At 46.7% G+C, this 13,139-nt stretch overlaps 1 protein-coding gene across 8 annotated transcripts in view; it reads right to left on the reverse strand.

The window, feature by feature from the left end:
* SPEN (spen family transcriptional repressor) overlaps positions 1-9,829 on the reverse strand; it is a 92,084-nt gene extending 82,255 nt beyond the window's left edge. For 4 of the 8 annotated variants that reach the window (XM_016954756.3, XM_063804913.1, XM_016954761.4 and 1 more), the window contains exon 1: positions 9,350-9,829. In XM_016954756.3, the coding sequence (XP_016810245.1) occupies positions 9,350-9,432 (83 nt within the window). In that variant the 5' untranslated portion in view covers positions 9,433-9,829. The remainder of the gene's footprint in view (positions 1-9,349) is intronic. The other 4 variants (XM_016954759.3, XM_063804914.1, XM_054662970.2 and 1 more) reach the window with 4 other exon arrangements.
* Positions 9,830-13,139: the final 3,310 nt, after the last annotated feature.

The raw sequence follows: 13,139 nt of genomic DNA on the forward strand, positions 1-13,139 counted from the left end.
CACACGCCTGTAATCCCAGCTACTCAGGAGGCTGAAGCACAAGAATAGCTTGAACCCGGGAGGCAGAGGTTGCAGTGAGCTGAGATCACGCCACTGCACTCCAGCCTGGGCAACAGAACGAGACTCCGTCTCAAAAAAAAAAAGGCTGGGTGCAGTGGCTCACACCTGTAATCCCAGCACTTTGAGAGGCCGAGGCAGACAGATCACTTGAGCCCAGGAGTTCGAGACCAGCCTGGGCAACAGAGTGAGACCTTGTCTCTACAGAAAATACAAAAATTAGCCGAGTATGGTGGTGTGCGCCTGTAGTCCTAGCTACTTGGAAAGCTAAGATGGGAGGATCTCTTGAGCCCGGGAGGTTGAAGGAACACAGTAAGCAGTGATCACACCACTGCACTCCAGCATGGGTGACAAAGTGAGATCCTGTCTCAAGAAAAAAAAAAAAATACAGGAAGGAGAAAAGCAGATAAGGCCATAACTGATGGTTGTTGGAGATGAACGATAGGTACTTGGGATTCACTGACTATTGTGTCCACTTTTGTGTATGTTCAAAATTCCTGAGATAGAATTTTTAAGATATATAACACAAATTGATCATATAGTAATATATATGCTTCTTTACTAACACACCAAATAAAAGTATCTAGGCCAGGCGCAGTGGCTTATGACTGTAATCCCAGCACATTGTAAAGTCGAGGTGGGCGGATCACCTAAGATCAGGAGTTCAAGACCAGCCTAGCCAACATGGTGAAACCCCGTCTCTATTAAAAACACAAAAATTAGCGGGGCATGGTGGTGGGCGCCTGTAATTCCAGTTACTCGAGAAACTGAGGCAGGAGAATTGCTGGAACCTGGGAGGCAGAGGTTGCAGTGAGCCGAGATCATGCCATTGCACTCCAGCCTGGGCGACACAGCAAGACTCTGTCTCAAGAAAAAAAAAAAAAAAGTATCTGGCAGCAGATCTAACAGCCACTGTAATTTCCAAGTTGTGATGACAATAATGAAGTATTTCCAAAAACTGTAATATAAAATATGAAAATATATATGATTTGTATTGGTGACGAAAATCACAACTACTATTAGTTTTCTCTATATTATAGTTGAAGGAAACATTAGATCCCAGTAAGAAGTTACTAAAAATAAAGAGGTATTTTCCCATCCAAGTTTAGTACTTCCTCCTGAATTCTGATCGACGAGGTCTTCATTAAAGATTCTAACATCTGGCCAGGCACGGTGGCTCACACCTGTAATCCCAGCACTTTGGGAGGCCCAGGCGGGCGGATCCTGAGGTCAGGAGATCGAGACCATCCTGGCTAACATGATGAAACCCCGTCTCTACTAAAAATACAAAAAAATTAGCCGGGTGTGGTGGCAGATGCCTGTAATCCCAGCTATTTGGGAGGCTGACGCAGAATGGTGTGAACCCAGGAGGTGGAGCTTGCAGTGAGCCGAGATCACACCGCTGCACTCCAGCCTGGGCAAGAGAGAGAAACTCCGTCTCAAAAAAAAAAAAAAAAAAAAAGGTTCTAGCATCCTTTTCACACAATAAAGTAATAATTACTCTTTTATCTTTTAATCCAAGGACACTTTTAAATAATCTTGAATGCAAATGAGCCTTCACTGCAAACAGCATATTTTTTTTTTTTTTTCTCAAGACAGAGTCTTGCTCTGTCACCCAGGCTGGAGTGCAATGGCATGATCTTGGCTCACTGCACCCTCCACCTCCTGGGTTCAAGCGATTCTCCTGCCTCACCCTCCCGAGTAGCTGGGATTATAGGTGCTTGCCACCATGCCAGGCTAATTTTTTGTATTTTTAGTAGAGATAGGGTTTCACCATGTTGGCCAGGCTCGTCTCGAACTCCTGACCTCATGATCCGCCCGCCTCAGCCTCCCAAAGTGCTGGGATTACAGGCATGAGCCACCGCGCCCAGCTGCAAACAGTGTAATTTAAAAAAATTACTGGTTCAGACAAAATACTTCTACTACCTACCAATTTGATTGGTAAAAGACAAATCGCTATATGTTAAATGTAGTTTTGTAAACTGCAAAATGTTTTTTGAGTACATAAGCCCCAGTTTTTAAATCAAAGGAAAAATAAATGATGTGTAAAAAAAAAATCACTTTTAGTCAATTTTAAGAATCAAAGAAACTATAAATGTATTATATGTAAAAGTACATACGTTATGTGTAACATAATGGGAATATAACAATCAAAGTCAATACAATGTATAATTAAAAGAATCTTCATATCATTTGGCAATGTTCCCTAGTGACCCAAACAGCATCTAATACAAAGACAAGCACATGCAACCCTTGCATTTAAGGCTGGACTAAAAATCTAGCACCAGGTACACAGGATAAGAAATAGTGTTTCTCGTTTGAATTTTCCCACAAATCTTCCTTAATTCTAAGGATTGGAGCAGTTCCTTAAACTATATAATACAAATCTTTAAATATGCTAGAGTTCATTTCATTTCTATACTCAAAATGAAATCATAAGTAATTAAATCCAAGAATTCACTAAATTTAAGTTAGGATTTTATAGAGCCATTCCACTATGGTTTTTTTAGATGCTTGTAATCTTCAACTTGGCAGACAGGAATACATGTAGGGAGAACAATCTGAATATTGAGATACTTTAAAATTATATCCAAAAAATCTTTTCACTCACTGCAAAGCATATTTCCACACACTAAAAACCAGCTAGATATCACATAAAAATTACATGGTTTTGGCCGGGCGCGGTGGCTCACGCCTGTAATCCCAGCACTTTGGGAGGCCGAGGTGGGCAGATCACCTGAGGTCAGGAGTTCGAGACCAGCCTCAACATGGAGAAACCCCGTCTCTACTAAAAACACAAAATTAGCTGGGTGTGGTGGTGCATGCCTGTAATCCCAGCTACTTGGGAGGCTGAGGCAGAATTGCTTGAACCTGGGAGGCAGAGGTCGCGGTGAGCCGAGATAGCACCATTGTACTCCAGCCTGGGCAACAGGAGCAAAACTCCGTCTCAAAAACAAACAAACAAAAATTACATGCTTTCTAATAAAATGATTAACATTCTAATTGGTTTCCACAGAGGAGTACACTATTTTCATTCAAAATATGTGTAGCTGTAAGGCAAGTAAAAATAATAAGTTTAAAGAAAAATTTAAACCAAATAGTAAAGAAGATTGTTAATTTAACTACAGATAAATGTACTTTATTTAGTCTCCTTGTTCAGCAGGCTAATATATGTGTTTCAAGGGGCTGAACAGCACTTATTTCAAATCATCTAATAACACAATTCAGGAGCCCAATTTAATGAATATATACACTCAAGGTATTTTCAGACTACATTATTTACTCTAAATACTGTGGATGGTTAACTACAGCTCAAACTAACACTAAAAATGTTTTAAAAACAAAAGCAAGCAGGCCGGGCATGGTGGCTGGCGCCTGTAATCCCAGAACTTTGGGAGGCAGAGGCAGGCAGATCACTCGAGGTCAGAAGTTCAAGACCAGCCTGGCCAACATGGTGAAACCCCAACTCTAATAAAAATACAAAAATTAGGCCAGGCGCAGTGGCTCATGCTTGTAATCCCAGCACTTTGGGAGGCCGAGGCGCGCAAATCATGAGATCAGGAGTGAGACCAGCCTGGCCGACATAGTGAAACCCCGTCTCTACTAAAAATACAAAAATTAGCCTGGTGTGGTGGCAAGTGCCTGTAATCCCAGCTACTCGGGAGGCTAAAGCGGGAGAATCACTTGAACCGGGAAGGCAGAGGTTGCAGTGAGCTGAGACCATGCCACTGCACTCCAGCCCAGCCTGGGTGACAGAGTGAGACTCCGTCTCAAAAAAAAAAAAAATACAAAAATTATCCAGACATGGTGGTGTGCGCCTATAATCCCAGCTATTCAGGAGGCTGAGGCAGGAGAATCGCTTGAACCCGGGAGGAGGAGGTTGCAGTGAGCTGAGATCAAGCCACTGCACTCCAGCCTGGGTGACAGAGCGAGACTCTACCTCAAAAAATAAAAATAAAAATAGACCAGCACAGTGGCTCACACCTGTAATCCCAGCACTTTGGGAGGCTAAGGCAGGTTGGTCGCCTGAGGTCAGGAGTTCAAGACCAGCCTGGCCAACACAGTGAAACCCTGTCTCTACTAAAAATACAAAAATTAGCCAGGCATGGTGGCACGGGCCTGTAGTCCCAGCTACTCAGGAGGCTATGGCACAAGAAGTGCTTGAACCCAGGAGGAGGTTGCAGTGAGCCAGGATCCTGCCACTGCACTCTAGCCTGGGTGACAGAGTGAGACTCCATCTCAAAAAAATGAATAAAAATAAAAATAAAAAAATAATGAAAATAAAAATAAAAGCAAAGGCTGGGCAAGCTGGCTCATGCCTATAATCCCAGCACTCTGGGAGGCCAAGGTGGATCACTTGAGCCCAGGAGTTCAAGACCAGGGCTGGGCAACATAGGGAGACCTTCCATCCCTATAAAAAATTAGTCGGGTGTGGTGGCACATGCCTGTGGTTCTAGCTACTTAGCAGGCTGAGGTGGGAGGATCACTTGAGCTTGGGAGGTCAAGGCTGCATTGAGCCGTGATCCATCTTGGGTGACTCTGTCTCAATCAATCAGTCAGTCGATTAATAAAAGCAAAGAAATATATAGTCTCCAATTGGATATGCTGGTTTTCATGGAATATTTTCAATTTTTTAAAAATTTCAGTAAAATTTCAAACTAGGGGGAAAGGGAAACTTGAAAGACTACTTGGAAAAACCTCCTATATAAATTTTCCCAAAGGATTAGTGTTCACAGGATTTAAAATGTCCCATAAATCAAGCCTGAAACCTCTTCATAAGTATACCACACAATACAATCCCAGCAATCACGAGTCTACAACAAAGGTAGTTAGAAAAAGGTGCCCTCCACACAAGCAAAACACTATCATTCTTCCTGGCAGTGAGCCCTATATTTTCCTCCAATCTGCCAGGGGCGTTCCTTTTGGGAAATAAAACCCATTTTATTATTTTTTATTATTTTGTATAATTATTCTGTATAATTTTTCTGTATTATTCTGTATTGCTTTATAATTATTCTGTGTAATTTTTAATGTTTCAAGATAACTCTGAATTTTTTGTTTTATTTTTAAAATGTGCAAAAGCCTATCATGCAAATAGATATTGGAAATCAGAATATTCAAAACCAGAGGTGGTTTCATAGACGGGATGGGGGTGGTATGGGTGGTATGGCCATAGACAAGAAGTGGTTTCATAGAAACCTTCTGGTCTCAAATGAAGAAGCGACGTAACAATGATACAGGCTACAGTGAGTCAAATTTGTTTAAGTCTAAAAATATCCCTAGTAGTCAGGACAAGGAAATTCAATATTTTATATTGTGTCCCAGAGGTAAAGATATCTGAATATACATAAAATGTTATAGCTATTCCATCTATTTAACTCAGGAAAACCACTGTGATCAAACATTTAAAATCAGCAAAAACAAATTACATTTTTAAATGGGTCTCATTCTTTTTTTTTCCCCAGACGGAGTCTTGCTCTGTCCCCCAGGCTGGAGTGCAGTGGCACGATCTCAGCTCACTGAAACCTCCGCCTCCCAGGTTCAAGCAATTCCCCTGCCTCAGCCTCCCAAGTAGCTGGGTCTACAGATGCACACCACCACGCCTGGCTAATTTTTTGTATTTTAGTAGAGACGGGGTTTTACCATGTTCACCAGGCTGGTCTTGAACTCTTGACTTCGTGACCCGCCTGCCTCGGCCTCCCAAAGTGCTGGGATTATAAGCGTGAGCCACCGCACCCAGCCTCTTTAACAATATTTTTACACGAGGGGCTACCTCACTTTACCTCCGCATAATCTTTAACCTAGTCTCTAAAACTGGAGATGGATGGGAAGAACTAAATTCGCAACTTACTTAAAATCTGAAAAGATAAAAATGTTAAATATTTTAAGGGTTTTATTCATTTGCTCATTCTAATTCAAGGAGTCGCCTTTGCACACACCTCTCTCCCTCTCATAACTAAAAGACAGGAACCAATTGTTGTATAACTCCTCCCTTCCCCCTTCAACCCAGCTAACATACAAAGGAAAGGACTTTCTCTATTGTGCCCCTGTAATGAATCTTTGTTAACTAAAACCCGATTCAGAAATAGTTCTCATTTAATTTTTTTAAATCCGCAAACTGAAAACTGTAAAAATAACAACAGATTTATTATTGCAAGAAAAGAAAAGCCAATTTTTGTAAATGTTCTGATTATGTTTTAAGGATTTGGTCTTTCTTTGGCACTGGGGAGGAAAAAGCCAAATCGCCATCCTCCCCTCAATCTACTGTCCATTTAAAAACAAACAAACAAACAAAACAACTAATCAGAATCTAAATTTAAAAATAAATATAAAAAATTTTAAAGGACTGACCTCTTTTTTCTGTTAAAATGTCTCTAAGCTGTCCCCAAAGCTGTCTGGTTTAATCTTTTTGTAAAATGCAAACACTTACTACAAAAGCCTAATCACTGTTAAGAGAACATTCATCTTGAAAACGTTTTATATCATGTATTCCCAGTGTACACCTCTTAATCCTGTAAAACAGTTATTAATGTAATCAGCTAGGGAAAAGGGTAAGAGTAGGCACTTAAAGTTCAGTTTTAATATAGGTATTGCATGGTTTTTCTCATTCTGATTTCTACAAGACACCAGAAGTGAATACCATTTCATTTTCTTGCAGAGCCATCGTTCTGGTACAACTACCTTTTTATTCCTTTCACTTAAATTATTCAGATTTCATTTTTACTCCTAGTAGCAATCACACATTTTACAAAATATATCCCACAATAGGGATAAAAGGCCTTGAGTTCCTCCAAACAAGGTCCACTTAGCTCCACAGCTGGATCAGCAGGAACATTTCTTGTACATGCAGAAAGATAAACAAGAAACCAGAAATAGACATTACCTGGATTTTGGGGGGTGAGGGGAGGAAGTGTGGGAACTGGGAATTCCAGGGTCAGGGGTGGAGATTTTTCTCTGTATACCTTTCACATGCTTTGAACCCATAAAAATGTACTGTCTATTTAAACAACTAAATAGATTTGTTTAAAAATGAAAAAAAAAACCTTTAAAATAAAAGAATTTCAGGGACACATGATCTGCTTAGTTTTAAAATAACCTGCTTTTATCAGTAGCATCTGCTTTTACTCTGCAATAGGTAAGATACTCCTTTGAATGCAGTCGTGAGCAAACTGCCAGCTAAGCCGTTTTTAATACAGTAATGTTCCTCCAGACTGCCGCTTTCCAAGGCAGCTCGAATCCTCCGCCCCCTCCTCCCTCTGTGCATTCTGAGATCGGCTCTGCTGATTCCCACATAAAGTGGGTCCTGGCCGCCATTTTAGAAAGTCATTCACACAAGCCAGACCGCAGCACCGTCCACTAAGAACCCTTCCAAAGCTGCCTGGGACGATTTCCTCTTTCTTCTCTCTGCCCCCTCATCTTGCAGAGGGGCCAAACTCCCAGCCATAAGCATGCAATGTCTCTGGAATCTGCATAATGAGAAATGACACGTCTAGGCACATAACACTGAGGAGCGAGCGAATGCTGCAATGCACGTGCTTGCACATCGGTGCATACGAATTTCCCAGGCAGAGACCTACAGAGAAAGTCCACAGGGGATTAAAGTGAGCACATCTAAGTGGTTTTTCCACTCCAATAATGTACACCTAAATGATTTTTCCATCAAAACACTGACGATACTCGAGGAGAAGGCAGGAGGTGGGGGGCGGGTAAGGGGTGGAGCAGCGCCAGGAAGAGAAAGTTCCCATCTGCTTCCCAATCCAGCCCGTGGTCTCCCCTTCATCCTAGGGCACAGAGGTGAATTTTTGCTCCCTGCCTCCCCCCGCCCCCGCCTGGTTTCTCAGGCACGACGTAGTAAACACCGGGAGAGTCCCTGGAAGCGCGCACCTCCCCCCGGCCTGCCGAGGACAGCTCGAGCAGGTTATGAATGGCTCCACGATTCCCGGCTCCTTTTCACACGCGGACACGCGCAGACGCGCGCTCCAGCGGCGAGGGTTTAATGCCCCAGTAACAGCAACCACCAACACAATCAATGATCCTCCATTTAAAAGACAGGAGCTCCGCCGCCGCTGCTTCCATTTCCTTATCCAAGCGGCTCAAAGCGAGCGACGCAATCTATTTTTCCCATGGTGACTCATTAATGAGGACGCTCCATAATTTCCTTCACTCACTACATAGTAAGGGAAATTAAAAGCCAAACTTAAAACCTTCCAGGGTCTTAAATATCGGAATAAACTATCATTTTCGAGGACAATCACAGATTTGCTATGGTCCCTCTGAATCTGCACCAAGTCCAAGCCAATCGTCATTTTAATAAGTGTTTTATGCGGAGGCCTATCTGTTACGGTACACAGGTATTTCACAAAGAAAACGCGCTACACGCTACTCAATAAGATGTATCAACGACAACATTTATTCTTATAATTCACAAAAATATTCAGGGGAGGTTTCTTTTTTAAGCTACATCTTCTCATCGTAAAAGGTTTGGAATGTTTTACCGTTTGATTCGGGAATTCAGGGGTGGGGGGCACCAGGGTCTTAGGGCGGCCGGGGAGTGCGACCCGAGGCTACGGGCGCCGGGGCTAGCAACCTCCTGTCAGACGCGGTCTCCTCCGCCGGGGACGAAGAAGCCCAAACGGGCGCACCAATTTATTTCACACCACTCTCCACCCAGCCCCGCAAAAACGAGAAACGTTTGCCATTCCCAGTGAGTTTCAAGGCTGCAAATCCTCCGGAGAGGTCCTAGATGGTCTCTCCGGGTCCGCGACGCGTCCACAGTACCTACTGCGACTTCTGTTTTCGCATCGCCTTTCCCTTCGCACGGAACCCTCCCGAAGTCAGACATTGCCGAGCGCCCGCAGAGCAGCTTGGAGTGGCGGCGCCGGACCCGGCTGTCGGGCGGGCTTGGGTCCCGGCCGCTCCGGGCCGGGCACTGCGCGCAAGGACGCGACCCCGCCGCCCAGCCCATCTCCCACCGACTCCCGGGCCGACGCGAGGGCAGCCCCGGGGCGCCGGCTGCGTGGAGGCCGAGCCTCGGTCACCTCCCTCGTCAGGGACGCGGCCGCCGGGGCCCCGCGGGCTCTTCGAAGGCGGCGCGGCTTGGCCGCCCGCACCGCCGACACCCGAGGCCCAACGCCGCGACGCGGGCCGAGCGGCTGACGAGGTCCCACAGCGCCCGTGGGTCCGGGCCGGAGTCCTCCTCACCAGCTCCGCGCTCCGGGAGGGGCCGGCAACGGGCCGGGGCGGGAAGCGGCGCCCGAGGAGCGAGCGCGGCCGCGGGCCTCGTGTCACTCACCGTTTGAAATGCTCGATGATCTTCTCTTCCCGCACGTTCTCGGGTAAGTTGCCCACCCAGAGATGCCTGGTTTCCCGGACCATGCTGGGCGGCGTGCCGGCGACCGCCGCTGCTGGCTCCCCCTCGCCGGCTTCGTACGAGACCGTCAGCGCCGGGAGGCGGGTGCCGGGGCGGCGGCGGCGGCGGCTGCGGCGGTGGCGTCGGCAGCGGCGGCGGCTCCTCCGGCTCCCCCCCGTGCAGAGACCATCCCTCTCCCCCAGGTTCTGACTCTCGGGCCTCGCAGCTCAGCTCTGCCGCCACCACACACCCGAAGCCGACCCTCGCGCTCCGGCAGCGCATGCGCCCGGGCAGGGGCGGGCGGGGGAACGGGAGGAGGGGCGAGCGGGACACGGGCGGCAGCGACTACGACGGAGCTGGCGCTGTGGCAGCCGGACGCTTCCCACTGGCGCGCGCGGCCCGCCTCCCGCCGCCGCACTGCCTGCCCCTCGCCGCGGGCGCGCGCGCGTCCTCCCGCCTGCCAAGGCGGAGAAGCTGAGTTCCTCCCAGCCGGCGCGCAGGCGCGCGGACCGGGCGACGAAGTGAGGAACTACAGGCGGGGAAGGAACGCTCGCGCGCTCGGCCCCGGTGCGCAGGCGCGCAGCTGCTAGTGGAGTCCCGCTGCTTGGCGGGCTCTCGGTCGGGTTCCCGCGCCGGGCAAGGGGCGGCTGAGGAAGCAGGGGCGGTCTTTAGCCCCTCCAGCGGCAACCCCAGGCCCCGGCCTGGTGGAAGGTATGAAGAGAAATGCAATTGGTTTCCACAGGGCTACGGGTCAAAGCGGCTGCCAAGGCCTGTCCCCTAGAAGCCAGGACCCCTTCGTCCTCCGCTCACCTGGCGGCCAGCTCCTGGCGTTTCCGGACACTTAGATTCCTGCCTGCTTGGGAAAGCGATCAGAAGAAGGTTGCCCTTCTCACCGCCCTGCTGAACAGCGACGGCTTCAGAAACGCATCCCATCCAAGAGTCACTGGCTTGTAACATGAAGCAACTTTTTTTTTTTTTTTAATACGGGGTCTCGCTCTGTTGCCCAGGCTGCTGGAGTGCAGTGGCACGGTCTCGGCTCACTGCAATCTCCGCCTCCCAGGCTCAAGCGATTCTCCTGCCTCAGCCTCCCAAGTAGCTGGGATTACAAACACCCGCAACCACACCTGGCTAATTTTTGTATTTTTATTAGAGACAGGGTTTCACCATGTAGGCCAGGCTGGTCTTGAACTCCTGACCTCAGGTGATCCGCCCGCCTCGGCCTCCTAAAGTACTGGGAGTACAGGCGGGAGTCACTGCACCCGGCCTAAGCAACTTTTTTATATAGAATCTTGCGAAACCGTTTGCAAGATACCCTTGCTGATCGCTGTGGTATACAAGGAATAAAACGGAAATGAGACAGGAATCCAATATTGTTCCCCTCAGACCATAATTTAATATTTAAACAGAGAAAGGAATTAGACCTCTGGCCTTTCCAGGCCTAAGAGCTTTTGAAACCTACAGTTGAACTTTTTTTTTTTTTTCCTTTGAGACGGAGTTTTGCTTTTGTTGCCCAGGCTGGAGTGCAATGGTGTGTTCTCGGCTTACTGCAACCTCTGTCTCCTGGGTTCAAGCGATTCTCCTGCTTCAGCCTCCTGAGTAGCTGGGATTACAGGCATGCGCCACCATGCCCGGCTAATTTTTGTATTTTTAGTAGAGACAGTTTTTCTGTGTTGGTCAAGCTGGCCTCGAACTCACAACCTCAGGTAATCCACCCACCTCAGCCTCCCAAAGTGCTGGGATTACAGGCTTGAGCCACCACGCCCAGCCTCTTTTTTTTTTTTTTTTTTTTTCCTGAGACCACGTTTCGCTCTTGTTAGCCAAGCTGGGGCACAATGGCGCTGTCTCAGCTCACTGCAACCTCCGCCTCCCAGGTTCAAGCGATTCTCCTGCGTCAGCCTTCCGAGTAGCTGGAATTACAGGCGCGCACCACCACACCAGGCTAGTTTTTTGTATTCTTACTAAAGACGGGGTTTCACCATGTTGGCCAGGCTGGTCTTGAACTCCTGACCTCAGGTGATCTGCCCACCTTGGCCTCCCAAAGTGCTGGGATTACAGGCGTGAGCCACCATGCCCGGCCAGTTGAACTTTTATATAAAGGCCAATTTACAGAAATTCAAGGAAAACCCATAAAATTAAGGTAACTATATCGAGAGAAAAATAAAATTATTTATAATAAAAATACACAGAAATACCAGAGGTGTGCTGCTTCAGGTGCAAGCCAGATTTTTTTTATTTTTATTTTTTTGGAGACGCAGTCTCACTCTGTCACCAGGCTGGAGTGAAGTGGTACCATCTCTGCTTACTGCATCCTCCGTCTCCCGGGTTCAAGCAATTCTCCTGCCTCAGCCTCCCCAGTAGCTGGGACTACAGGCGCGAACCACCACGCCCAGGTAATTTTTTTACGTTTAGTAGAGGCGGGGTTTCACCATGCTGTCCAGGATGGTTTCGATCTCTTGACCTGGTGATCTGCCCACCTCAGCCTTCCAAAGTGCCGGTATTACAGGCATGAACCACCAGCCCAGCCAATTTTAAATACTTGGCCTCATGGATTATCTCCTTAAACACAAACTAACTTACAAACGACACTATTTGAATTCGAAAATATTGTCACCATAACCAATGGCACTAATATCTCAGGTCACCTATGCATAACTAAATTGTTTCTTTGTAGTCTCAGCTACTGGAGAGGCTAAGGCAGAAGCATCATCTGAGTCCAGGAGTTCCAAGCTGTAGTGCACTATGATTGTGCCTTGAAAAGCCCCAGCACTCCAGCCTCAGCAACATAGGAGAAACCCCTCTCTTAAAAAAAGAAAAAAAAAAAAGTAAAATTGGCTATTTACATCTGGCCATTTCTCTGTCACAATTTTCACATAAGGAAAGTCAAGCTAACACCCTACTAACTAAACTCATGAACTATTCAGTACTGTGAACGTGGCTGCAGTTAGTCAACTGTTGAACTGATATGCATTTTTCTATGAAGCATGAATTTGAATACAAGCACCCAAGTTTGAAGCAAATTTTAAAATCTGATGTAAAATCTGATAGACTGAATTAGCTGAAACCTCTTGGGAAAGACCAGTGTCACCATGAAGAACACAGTCACCATGAAGAACAGTGTCACCTCAATTGTATTAAAAGGTGCAACTGACAAGAGGATTCAGAAAAGTGTCTCGCAATAAGAGAAATAAAAGGCATGTCTCGCCTTGAATGGAGGCTTCTGTTAAAATCATGATTAAAAAAAAAAAAAAAAAAGAGCCGGGTGCGGTGGCTCACGCCTATAATCCCAGCACTTTGGGAGGCTGAGATGGACGGATCACCTAAGGCCCGGGGATCAAGACCAGCCTGGCCAACGTGGTGAAACCTGGCCTCTACTAAAAATACAAAAATTAGCCTGGCGTGGTGGTGCTCGCCTGTAATCCCAGCTACTGGAGAGGCTGAGGCAGGAGAATCACTTGAACCCGGGAGGCAGAGGTTACAGTGAGCCGAGATCGTGCCACTGCACTCCAGCCTGAGCGACAGAGTGAGACTCAGTCTCAAAAAAAAAAAAAAAAAAAAAACCATTTTCACCATTATAGCCAGGTCCTATAGTCAAATCAGGATACAGTGATTGCATGTCAAGTATGAAGTTTCCTGCTTTTTTTTTTTTTTTTTTGGTTGACTGTTTCTATTGCAAAAGCTCTTAATAACAAAACTGATAAGTACATGCCCTTTGCTCGGCCCCAAATCAAGTTTT

The sequence above is a fragment of the Pan troglodytes genome, chromosome 1, assembly GCF_028858775.2.
Source record: "Pan troglodytes isolate AG18354 chromosome 1, NHGRI_mPanTro3-v2.0_pri, whole genome shotgun sequence".
Classification (NCBI taxonomy): domain Eukaryota; kingdom Metazoa; phylum Chordata; class Mammalia; order Primates; family Hominidae; genus Pan; species Pan troglodytes.